Source organism: Callithrix jacchus, chromosome 1, assembly GCF_049354715.1.
Source record: "Callithrix jacchus isolate 240 chromosome 1, calJac240_pri, whole genome shotgun sequence".
Taxonomy (NCBI): domain Eukaryota; kingdom Metazoa; phylum Chordata; class Mammalia; order Primates; family Cebidae; genus Callithrix; species Callithrix jacchus.
The window spans coordinates 197,084,606-197,097,031 of record NC_133502.1 but is presented as its reverse complement, the minus strand read 5'-3'; the positions used below and the strand labels follow the sequence as shown (position 1 = coordinate 197,097,031).

General features: G+C 45.4%; 1 protein-coding gene across 16 annotated transcripts in view; it reads right to left on the bottom strand.

Annotated features, from left to right (window-relative positions):
• Positions 1–12,426, bottom strand: part of SEZ6L (seizure related 6 homolog like) — a 224,320-nt gene that overhangs the window by 20,054 nt on the left and 191,840 nt on the right. For all 16 annotated transcript variants that reach the window (XM_078336727.1, XM_035257081.3, XM_078336742.1 and 13 more), the window contains one exon: positions 11,763–11,954. In XM_078336727.1, coding sequence (XP_078192853.1) covers positions 11,763–11,954 — 192 coding nt within the window. The remainder of the gene's footprint in view (positions 1–11,762; positions 11,955–12,426) is intronic.

Here is a 12,426-nt window from a genome sequence, read left to right as displayed (position 1 = left end):
CGTTCCAGCCCTGTGCAGGAGCTGGGGGTGAAGCAGTGAATCAGAGAATCATGGTTTCTGTTCTCCCCGAACTCGGTCGAGGGGGGAACAGAGAACAGTTATCGGGTCGTTGCAACCCAGCGTGACCTCAGTCGTGCTGGGAGAAGCGCCGAGGAGAAACCCCACTTTCCCTCCCCTGGTCGGCGAGGCTTTTTCTTATTGACACTGGTGGCACCCTTCAGAAAACACAAAACCCTGCTGTATTACCTGCAGTGCAGAAAATGAGCAGCAGGTGGCAATGGCGGCACAAAAGAATTTCCCTATGAACCTTTCTCTGGAAATTTTCTTTCATAAATTAACAGATTAATTAATACAACGAATATTTATTGGGCACCTTCTGTGTGCCAGGCATTGTATGTGCCTGGCATACAATGATGAGCAAGGCGGACATGGTCACTGCCTTCACGTAACTTGACACCAATTCAGTCCTGTGTGTATTCCACAGGTATCTCCTGGTGCCAAACCTGTGCTACTCTCCTGGCCCTGGGAAGGTAGAAAGTGGATGACATATAAATCACTAGACCTGGGTGTAAAGGAGGATACTGACAGCAGATCTAGGAGAAGGACCCCCGGGCTAAGTACTAGAATGGCCCTGGGTTATCTGTGCCCTGGCTCTGCCCAGATATTTAAATGGTATTTATCGTATTTAAATTTAATTAGACACTCAGAGTATTCCTTTTCTTTTTTGAAACGGAGTCTTGCTCTGTCACCCAGGCTGGAGTGCAGTGCTGGATCTCAGCTCACAGCAACCCCCGCCTCCCAGGCTCAAGCAATTCTCCTGTTTCAGCCTCCCGAGTAACTGGGATTACAGGTGCACGCCACCACACCCATCTAATTTTTGTATTTTTAGTAGAGGTGGGGTTTTGTCTTGTTGGCCAGGTTGGTCTCGAACTACTGACCCAAAATGATCCACCCACCTCGGCCTCCCAAAGTGCTAGTATTACAGGTGTGAGCCACTGTGCCCGGCCCAGAGCATTCCTTTTAAAACTCTCCAGGTGATTTTAAAGTTTGGCAAAGGCTCAGAACCACTGCTTTGGTGTACTGGCATGCTTAACACATTAAGTCATCATTTAATTAATTTCCAAATATTTGAACAACCATTCCATATTAGATGATTTGCATATAGTATTTCTAATCCTCCCCCAAAGTCTTCAAGGGTAATAGCAATCATGACCGAAACAGCCAACATTTACTGAGCGCATTCTCTGAGCCAGGTGCGGTTCCGAGTGTTTTAAATCTATGAACTCATTTAATGATCACGACAAACTAAGACACAAATATCATATCTTCCTTTCCACTTTATTTTTGTGTTGGAGACAGGGTCTCACTCTGTCACCAGGCTGCAGTGCTGTGGCGTGAACATGGCTCACTTCAGCCTTGACCTCCTGCTCCTGGATCCTCCTGCCCTAGCCTCCCGAGTAGCTGGGACCACAGGCGTGCACCACCATGCCTGGCGAATTTTAAAATTTTTTATGAAGACAGAGTCCTGAGTACCCCAATGTTACCCAGGCTGGTCTTGAACTCCTAGCCCCAAGCAATTCTCCTGTCTTGTTCTTTCAAATTCCTGAGATTACAGACATGAGCCATCATGCCTGGTCATCATCTCCAGTTTATATCCCAGGTGAATGGAGGGCAGAAGTGTTGAGTAACATGTCAAAGGTCACAGACTAGTTAGTGGTAGAAATACGATTCCAATCCGGGTGATCCAAGCCTGGTCTTAACCACTGCACCACGCACCGTTTTACAGATGAAGACACTGAGACTCAGGTGGAACTCACTTGTGAAAAGTGCCCTCAAGCAGAAAGTGGCTGAGCTGCGATTTGAGCTGAGGGTTCTCTGGCTTTCAAGTCAGCCCGATTCCATTTGGACCCAATCCTCAATAAGAGTTTGAAAAGAATGTCATATGGAATTTTCCTCCAGTGGGCACCAGCTCTTGGAAGGCAGTGGGTGTATCTCCAGCCCTTGGAAGATGGCAGAAGAGTGACACGAATAGGGACTTGAATTTGAAACCGGAGGCCTGTGCCTGCTGTGCCACCTTGGATGAGTTGCGTATGCCTCCCAACTCCGTTTTTCCTGCCTGTAAACAGGCTGAACCATAGCTGAGATGTGGCTGGGCAGTGACACGTAGTCACACTTTGAAATGAGGTCATCTAAGGCAGGTTGTCTCCACTTAGGATTTACATCTGGAATGGATCATTCTTCGTGGTGGGAGCTGTCCTGGCTACTGTAAGATACTGATCAGCATCCCCGGCCCCGACTGCTCGAAGCCGCCCGCAGCCCTCTTCCCTGACAAGTTGTGACAACTCATAATTTCTCTAGAAACTGTATTGACAAATGTCCCCTGGGAAGCAAAATCGCCTCTGGTTGAAAACCACTGGTGGAATGTTTTAAACCATTCGGGTTGCCACTGGTGTGACTCCAGCCGTTCCCTCCCAGGAATGCAAACGAATTGGATGGATGGCCTAATAGGTCTAATCACAAACCTATCCTCATTTCTATTTTCTTTTTCCATTTCCCCTCTTTTTAACAATAGGAGAAAATGTGTATTTTTGGAGCACATTTGAACAAAATGCTTGAAATCAGGTCCCCTAGTAATAGTTTCACACGGATTGCAATATACCCTCCAAGTAGTGGGATGCCGAAAGGGAATGGTGACTAACAACAGCCGATGGAAACTGAAGACCTGCTATGTGCCAGACACATCCTTTATGAAAATCCTTTATACTTATGATTGGCATTTATGTTTTTCAATCTTTTTGAAGAGAAAGCTGGCCTGTACAAAGTCACAGCGCTGAGGCCCGGCAAGGTGGCTCATGCCTGTAATCCTAGCACTATGGGAGACCGAGGTGGGCAGGTCAGGAGATCGAGACCATCCTGGCTAACACAGTGACACCGCATCTCCACTAAATATACAAAAAACTTAGCTGGCTGTGGTGGCGGGTGCCTGTAGTCCCAGTTACTCGGGAGGCTGAGACAGGAGAATTGCTTGAACGCAGGAGGCAGAGGCTGCAGTGAGCCAGGATTGCCCCACTACACTCCAGCCTGGATGACAGAGCAAGACTCCATCTCAAAGTAAAAAAAAAAAAGTGACGGTGCTTGTAGGAGGCAGAGCTGGGGTACGAACCTGGATATGCTGCGCTTGGAGTGCTGTGTATTTAGTGGTTCTGCTATAATAAAAGGTCCGTCTTTTACCCAAGTCCCCTAGGGTTATCACAGATTTCTCTGAAAGACTGCTTTCCCAGAGGCAGAGGTTTCTAAATGAGGACAGGCACTCAGCCAGCGCTGGACGTGCTGGCCAACATGTGACCACAGGAGATGGCTCCACAGTGGAAGCTCCTACCACAGCCGCAGTCTGGCTGCAGCACCCGCGGGCTCTGTCCAGGCTGGAAAATCCCGACGTCTTGTATCCCAGGTGTTCTGGGCTCAGGGCCGTGATGAACCAGGGCCTCCCAGGGAGTCACCGTCTCTTAAGCAAGCTAAGTGACTCCCGGAGAGCCACCCATAAAACCCTCACCGGATTCTGTCAGACTCCCGTTACTTTTGGTGGGTCTTTGGGCTGGGTCCCTCCGGAGTCATCCACCACATCCCTATCAAAGAGGAGAAGTTGCAACCAAGCAAAGGCCACATTCATTTTGCTGACAGTATCGATGACGGTCACATCATTGTTGATCCTCCTGAGCCAGCGGGATTCAAGGATCAAATGGAGACAATCCTAGCAAGTGAGTTATGTGTTCAATTCCGTATATTTAAAAAAATTCCTTCCCTTTCTTACTCTAAGGAATGAGATTCTAAAAACATATAAACAGTTCATTTCAATAAACAGCAGCAGCTGTGGTGACAGATGTCACCCTAGGTTCCATGGGAACTCTGAGGAGAGAAACACAACCCAGCCTAAGGAATCAGGGAGGACTTCCTAGAGGAGGTGATGCTGACAATTCATCGCTCTTTCCTTCATAGACCTGTCTCTCTGGAGACCCTCCTTTCCAAATAGACCCCAGGCTCTGTGAGAATATGGGTTGTAACTATTTATACGTTACTGTTTTTCCAGGAGTTAGTAACAGCATTCCCAAACTGTGCACGGAGGTGACCAGGATGCCACCAGGAACTCACAGGGGTGCTGTGGGAGTTTAAAAGTCTTTGACGAAACACACGACGTGTGCTCCCTTGTGAACTCCCAGCTCGAGAGGTTTCCCTGCTTCACCTTTAGATCACACCACTTTTCTTTCAATGATATCCTGTCATTGCAAAGCTGGATTTTTGTGGTGCTTGCGCTAAAAATCAAGAACTGTGACAAAATCAACATGGAACAGGAAATTAGGGTGGCCAAGTCCCATCTGATCCCAGTGTTTGAGAAGTTTTGCACAGCCCAACGGGTGTACACATCCCTGTAGCAGCAATCACCATCATCATTGTTATTATTATTGAGACAGAGTCTTGCTCTGTTGTCCAGGCTGGAGTGCAGTGGTGTGATCTCAGCTCACTGCAATCTCTGCATCCTGAGTTCCACTGATTCTCCTGCTTCAGCCTCCTGGGTAGCTGGGATTACAGGCACATGCCACCATGCCCAGCTAATTTTTGTATTTTTAGTAGACATGGGGTTTCACTATGTTGGTCAGGCTGGTCTCAAACTCCTGACCTCAGGTGATCCACCTGCCTTGGCTTCCCAAAGCACTAGGATTACAGGTGTGAGGTACCACACCTGGCCAGCCATTGTCATTATTTAATAATGAAAAAAAAAACACCATTTTTCTCTATTAAAGAAAAATGCATTACTTTTTCAAATGGGTGCTATGTTGTAAAGAGTTAACTATTCATTCAGTTGTTTGTACCTAACCGTTTAATAAATGGAATTGTTGGGTATTTTGGCCTAGGAAATCTGTGAAAAAATTCCTGAGATATCAATGGTGTCATGAGTTCAGAAAGTTTAGGAACCTCTGCCCTAGCATGTGCCTGCATATAGGAGGCATGAAGGACTGAGTGAGTTAAAGGACTGAGTGAGTTGAACGACCGAGTGAGTTGAATGACTGAGTGAGTTGCTCCCAACAATCCGTCTTGGTAAAGGGTATTATTTTCTTTCACAGATGAGGGCTCTGAGACCCAGAGAAGGCAGGTTACTTGTCCACGATCACTCAGCAGACCTGGAGGGTGTGTCTGATTTTGATACCCAGACTCTTCCTTTATCTCTTCCTGACCTGTCTGTTCTTGAAGTGCCCTGGGGTAAATGGACTAGGATGAAAAAGGCATGGCTTTGAGTCCAGGGGACCAAACTACGGCTTTGGGCAAGTGACTGGGTAAGAGGCTGTCGCCAACCAGAGCTTATGCAGTTTCCTTTTCTTTTCTCTCTTTCTTGTCGTTTCTCCCCTTTCCCTTCTCCTTCCCCTTTTCCTTCCTTCCCTCCCTCCTTCCTTCCTTCCTTCCCCCTTTCCTTCCTTCCTTCCCCCTTTCCTTCCTTCCTTCCTTCCTTCCTTCCTTCCTTCCTTCCTTCCTTCCTTCCTTCCTTCCTTCCTCTCTCTCTTTCTTTTTTTCTTTCTGACAGGGTCTCCCTCTGTCACCCAGGCTGGAGTGCAATGGCATGATCTCGGCTCACTGCAACCTCCACCTCCTGGGCTCAAGGGATTCTCCTGCCTCAGCCTCCTGAGTAGCTCAGATTACAGGTGCCTGCCACCACACCTGGCTAATTTTCATATTCTTAGTAGAGATGGGGGTTTCACCATGTTGGCCAGGCTGGTCTCGAACTCCTGATCTCAAGCGATCCTCCCGCCTCGGCCTCCCACAAGTGCTGGGATTACAGGCATGAGCCAGCACACCCCGGGGCCCAGCAGCTTATGCAGTTTTCTATCTGCATCATGAGCTTCTTGGTGGAAGATCTTTGCCTTCTCTAAAGCACCAGAGGTTTGCCCAAAAGCTGAACAGCAGAGTGATGAGGTTGGGAAGACGCTTTTGGGTTTAGTGAGGGCTGAGTTAGAATCCTGGTCTTCCTTTCTGTTGTGTGACCTAGGGAAAGCTGTTCACCCTCTCCCGTCTTTCTTCACCTGCATTCAAATGGGTACATTCCCTTTGTTCGGTCGACGAAACATTGCTTTTCTTTTCTTTTCTTTGATATGGAGTCTTGCTCTGTCACCCAGGCTGGAGTGCAGTGGCATGATCTCTGCTCACCGCAACCTCCACTTCTGGGGTGCAAGTGATTCTCCTGCCTCAGCCTCCCATAGTTGGGACTACAGGTGTGCGCCACCATGCCCAGATAATTTTTGTATTTCTAGCAGAGACAGGATTTCACCATATTGGCCAGGCTGATCTTGAACTCCTGACCTCCCGATCCACCCACCTGGGCCTCCAAGTGCTGGGATTAAAGGCGTGAGCCACTGTGCCCGGCCATTGACGAAACGTTTCAAAGCTGTTTTATGTCCAACAACCTCAACCTTAAAATGCCTTCAGAACCCAGACTGCACCCTCCCTCTTACTCGGGAGCCGCGCTGCCAGGATCTGACCATCTCTCGCCTCGGGTGTTATTTCCCACCAGCCTCGCCTGCTCGTCACGTCGCTGCCGCCACGCGCCGGGATCTTCTTCAGGCTTTTGGGCATACTGCGTGTCTCCTGACACCCTGCGTGGCTCGTGAACTCATTAGCACGGGTGTCAGGGAAGCCGTCTCTACTCAGCACTGCAGATCCAACGCTGAGATTTCAGGGAAAGGCGTCCCTGGAGGGAGGAAGGGAGGGAGGCTTGCATGTTGGAAATCCAGGAGCAGCTGCGGCCGTCCAGAGGGGCTTTAGAGACTGGGTCTCATTGGCGAAGAGCTTTTCCTTTTTAAAAAACGATGCCTCCACCTTTCGGTGTTTTAATATAAGCTTTTGTTTGAAGCTTTTCGTCTGTGGGTCTCTGCAGCTGGAGTGACTAACGTGGCTGCTTCTGATCGCTCTTGCAGTCCCTAGAAGGAAATGGCACTCACGTCCTGGCGCTGCCCTTGACAAAGGACCACAAGCTGGGGGGCTTAGGACAGCGGAAATGTATTGGCTCGCAGTTCTGTGAGGCTGGAAGTCCAAAATCAACGTGTCAGCAAGGCCACAGTCCCTTTGAAAGCTGCAGGGGAGGAGCCTTCCTTCGTGCTGCTTGGCTTATAGCTGCGTCACCCGGCTCTATCTCCGTCACTCCGTGGCCTTCTCTGTATCAGCATCCCCATCTGTGTCTAGATTTCCCTCTTGTTACAAGGACACCAATCATTGGATCAACACCCATCTTGACTATGACCTCAATTTGATCACATCTGCAAATATTCTATTTCCAATCTAGTTCAGTTACAGATACTGTGGGTTAGGACTTCGAAGACCTATGTGCAATTCCTTTGTCTGATGGGTAGATTGCAAAATTTTTTTCCCATTCTGTTGGTTGCTGGTTCGCTCTAATGATAGTTTCTTTTTCTGTGCAGAATCTCTTTAGTTTAATTGGATCCCATTTGTCAATTTTGGCTTTTGTTGCCATTGCTTTTGGTGTTTTAGTCATGAAATCCTTGCCTGTGCCTATGTCCTGAATGGTATTGCCGAGGTTTTCTTCTAGGGTTTTTATGGTGTTAGGTCTCATGTTTAAATCTTTAATCCATCTAGAGTTAATTTTTGTATATAAGGTATTAGGAAGGGATCCAGTTTCAGCTTTCTGCATATGGCTAGCCAGTTTTCCCAACACCATTTATTAAGTAGGGAATCCTTTCCCCATTGCTTGTAATCAAAGTCACAGTTACAGATATTGTGGGTTAGGAGTTCAAAGACCTTATTTCCAGTCAAGGTCGCAGTTACAGATACTGGGTTAGGACGTTGGAGACGCTATGTCCAATCAAGCTCTCAGTTACAGATACCGGGTTAGGATGTTGGAGACGCTATGTCCAATCAAGGTCGTAGTTACAGATACTGTGGGTTAGGAGTTCAAAGACCTTATTTCCAGTCAAGGTCGCAGTTACAGATACTGGGTAAGGATGTTGGAGACGCTGTGTCCAATCAAGGTCGCAGTTGCAGATACCATGGGTTAGGACATTGAAGACGCTGTGTCCAATCAAGGTCGCAGTTACAGATACTGTGGGTTAGGAGTTCAAAGACCTTATTTCCAATCAAGGTCACAGTTACAGATACCGTGGGTTAGGACATTGAAGACGCTGTGTCCAATCAAGGTCGCAGTTACAGATACTGTGGGTTAGGACTTTGAAGTCGCTATATCCAATCAAGGTCACAGTCACAGATACCATGGCTTCAGACTTTGACATATGTTTTTGGGGATAGGTAACAGGAACCAACCAATGTATACTTGGCCCCAAGATTCTGGGGTTTGGGGACAAAGTATGACTGTGGTGAAGGGGCTAGGGTTAGTACGTGTATAAATACACACACACATACATTCACATATATATATAATGTGTCTAAAAATGTGTCTTACACATTCAGTGAGTGATAACTCTTATCTGTAACATCAGTTTCCTTAATATATGTGTATGTGCATATATAAACACATATGTATGCACACTATATGTAGTATACACACATATAAATACACACTATAGTATATACACATAAATACACACTATATTATATACACATATACATACACACTATATATATGCATATATAAAAACATGTATACACACTATATATAGTATATACACATATAAATACACACTATATATATGCATATATAAAAACATGTATACACACTATATATAGTATATACACATATAAATACACACTATATATATGCATATATAAAAACATGTATACACACTATATATAGTATATACACATAAATATACATTATATATAGTATATATACATATAAATACACACTATATTATGTATACATATAAATACACACTATATATAGTATATACACATAAATACTATATATGCATATACACGTATAAATACACAATATATATAGTATATACACATATAAATCACACTATATATGCATATATACATATAAATACCCACACTATATAGTATATACACATATAAATACACACTATATATGCATATATAAACACATGTACACACACTATAGTATATACACATATAAATACACACTATATATGCATATATAAACACATATGTACACACACTATATATAGTACATACACATATACACACTATATATAGTATATATACATATACACACTATATATGCATATATAAACACATGTACACAGACTATAGTATATACACATATTAATACACACTATATTATGCATATATAGGCACATATGTACACACATATATGTGCATACACATACACAAAACACATATGTTTGTAGATACATATAGTGTGATTAGCAATGTGTCTTATACATCCAATACGTAACTATTGTTATTATCTGTACAATGGGGGGAGTTGCATTTTATGTCTAAGTCACCCTGCACTTACATTTTATCCCTCCCTTCAGCTCTGAAATTCTGGAACTCTGACTGAAGAGACAGAAGGAGAGGCCGGGTGCCGTGGCTCACGCCTGTAATCCCAGCACTTTGGGAGGCTGAGGTGGGCAGATCACGAGGTCAAGAGATCAAGATCATTCTGGCCAACATGGTGAAACCCCGTCTCTACTAAAAATACAAAAATTGGCTGTGTGTGGTGGCGCATGCCTGTGATCCCAGCTACCAGGAAGGCTAAGGCAGGAGAATCACTTGGACTTGGGAGGCGGAGATTGCAGTGAGCTGAGATAGCACCATTGCACTCCAGCCTGGCGACTAAATGAGACCCTGTCAAAAAAAAAAATAAAATAAAATAAATAAATAAGAGAGACAGATGGAGACACAGGGCTGTGTGGTCCAAGAATCCCTGTTACTGGTGGAAACAGAATAATAAAGTCTCCCTTTTTGAGAAGAGAAACTAAGAACACAGAAATAGAAATCTTCCTCTCACAAGAATAGGATCAGATGGTAAGGGAAATTTATGAAGCAAGTGCTGTGCACCTAAAAATCTTCATTCTTTTGGGGTCTGTAGAGTAAAGCCCTTCTGTGGGCTAAGGAAGTGGAATTTATGAACTAGCAAGCGGGAACCTGGCTTTGGCTGGTTGATGAATAGAGCAGAGAGGAAGGTCTCTCATGAGTTTGAATTTGGCTGTGCTCTGTCTTCAATGACAAGTGACAGATATCTCCATTTTTATTTTCCTGCCAGGAATAAAAGAGTAAATGCATGCGCCATTCTTAGAATGATGAAGTGCTCAGTAAGTATCAGCCTAGCCAGGGAAAACAGATAAGGACTTCCCTGCTTTCTGGTCGCCTTTCTGCAGTGATAGCTTTTGCCCATGTAAATTGCCGAGTTGCTTGTTAGCGTGGTCAGCAAGATTTGTGAAGCCTGTTTTAGGTAGTTGTGAGAAGTCACAAAACAGCCACTACAGGAGGTGGCCAAGTCTATAAATTGTACCCAGTGTCACTCACATCAGAGGTAGGGGAATTTATAATCAACCTACAGGAATTCTAGTTTTTCTTTGCTTCCCCCCCAACCCCCGAGTTAAATTCTTGGTCTTTAACACTGTCCAGACCTCAGAGTGGCTTCTGGAGTTTGAGCTGGCTATATTCCTAATGGAGTTGTTTATAACACAATAATTTAAAATATTAGTGCAGCGGACAGTTTCCAACCCCCAAAATACTGTGTAAGGCTCTGCTCCTTCCATATAACTTTATGCTTTCCTTATGCAGTGACTGAGAATGCTCGTTGTACATCAGAATCCCTGGAGAGCTTTCAAATAGTATCTTCTTCTTCTTCTTTTTCTTGAGGCAGGGTCTTGCTGTGCCACCCAGGCTAGAGTACAGTGACACAATCACAGCTCACTATAGCCTTGACCTCTTGGTTCAAGCAATCCTCCCACCTCAGCCTCCTGAGCAGCTGGGACAACAGTTGCACACTATCATGCCCAGCTAATTTCTATGTGTGTGTGTGCATATATATATATATTATATTTTCTGTGTGTGTGCATATATATATATATATTATATTATATATATTATTTTTGGTAGAGATGGGGTTTCACCATGTTGCCCAGGCTGGTCTCAAGGGATTTGCCTGCCTTGTCCTCCCAAGAGGGGGATTACAGGTGTGAGCCACCACACCCAGAAGAGTATCCTCTTCTTAAAATGAAACCAATGAGGCTGGGTGTTGTGGCTCACATGTGTAATGCCAGCACTTTGGGAGGCCGAGGCAGGCGGGTCACTAAAGGTCAGGAGTTCAAGACCAGCCTGGCCAACATGGTTAAATCCTGTTTCTACTAAAAACACAAAAATTAGCTGGGCGTGGTGGTGCACACCTGTAATTCCAGCTACTCGGGAGGCTGAGGCAGGAGAATCGCTTGAACCTGGGGGTGGGGGTGGGCAAGGGTTGCAGTGAACCAAGATGGTGCCACTGCACTCCAGCCTGGGTGACATAGTGAGACTCCATCTCAAAAACAAAACAAACAAACAAACAAACAAACAAAAAAACCCCCAATGATATCATACTCCCAGGGCTACCCGAGGAAGAAAGAGTGAAATTTGGCAGAAGACTTAGAGCAATGCATGATACATTTACCGTAAATGTCACAGTATATGTACTCCCAATCAGTGTTAGGTACTGCTGTGTTGTAGTAATAATAATAAAAGCCCCTGTCCCAAAGTAGAATGCCTCCTCCTAGCAGGCCAGCCTTCCATCATGAACAACAGGAAGTGAATCTGCTTCTACCTTCTGAGGGCCCCATTCAATAAACAAGACTCACAAACACAGTGGGGCAGGCGAGACGTCCAGATGGGAGTCCCTGTTTCACGGCTGTAGCAGGTCAGAAGAGAACTTCCTTCAAGCACAAAACCGGGGTTGCAGGTGTATTGGATAGTGGTCCCCACCAGCAGCACAGGATCCGAAATTAAGCGGGTCGAGTGATCCACTTCTCCGGGGTCGGTGCAGTACATAACTAAGGATGAAACCAGACAAATTGGACGTCAGACCTCGGGATGACCATGGGTTTGCTGAGAATTATAGAATGATCTAGAAAGTTTCCTAACTCATTTCTTTCCCTTTTTGGAAAACAATGTATCTTTTGTTTGTTAAACAAAAGGTGGCTGGAGAATAGGCCAGGAGAAAATAGCCTTGAATTTAATTCCCCTTTTAAGAATTTGCCCAAAGAGTTGAGGAGCGGTGGCTCACGCCTGTAATGCCGGGACTTGAAAGGCAAGACTGAGGTGGATGAATCGCTTGAGCTCAGGAGATCGAGACCAGCCTGGGCAACATAATGAGATGCGGTTTCTACAGAAGATACAAAAATTAACGGGTCATGGTGGCTTACATCTGTTGCTCCATCTACTCAGGAGGCTGAAGTGAGAGGATTGCTTGAGCCTGGGAGGTCAAGGCTGCAGTGAGCCATGATGGCCCCACAGCACTCCAGC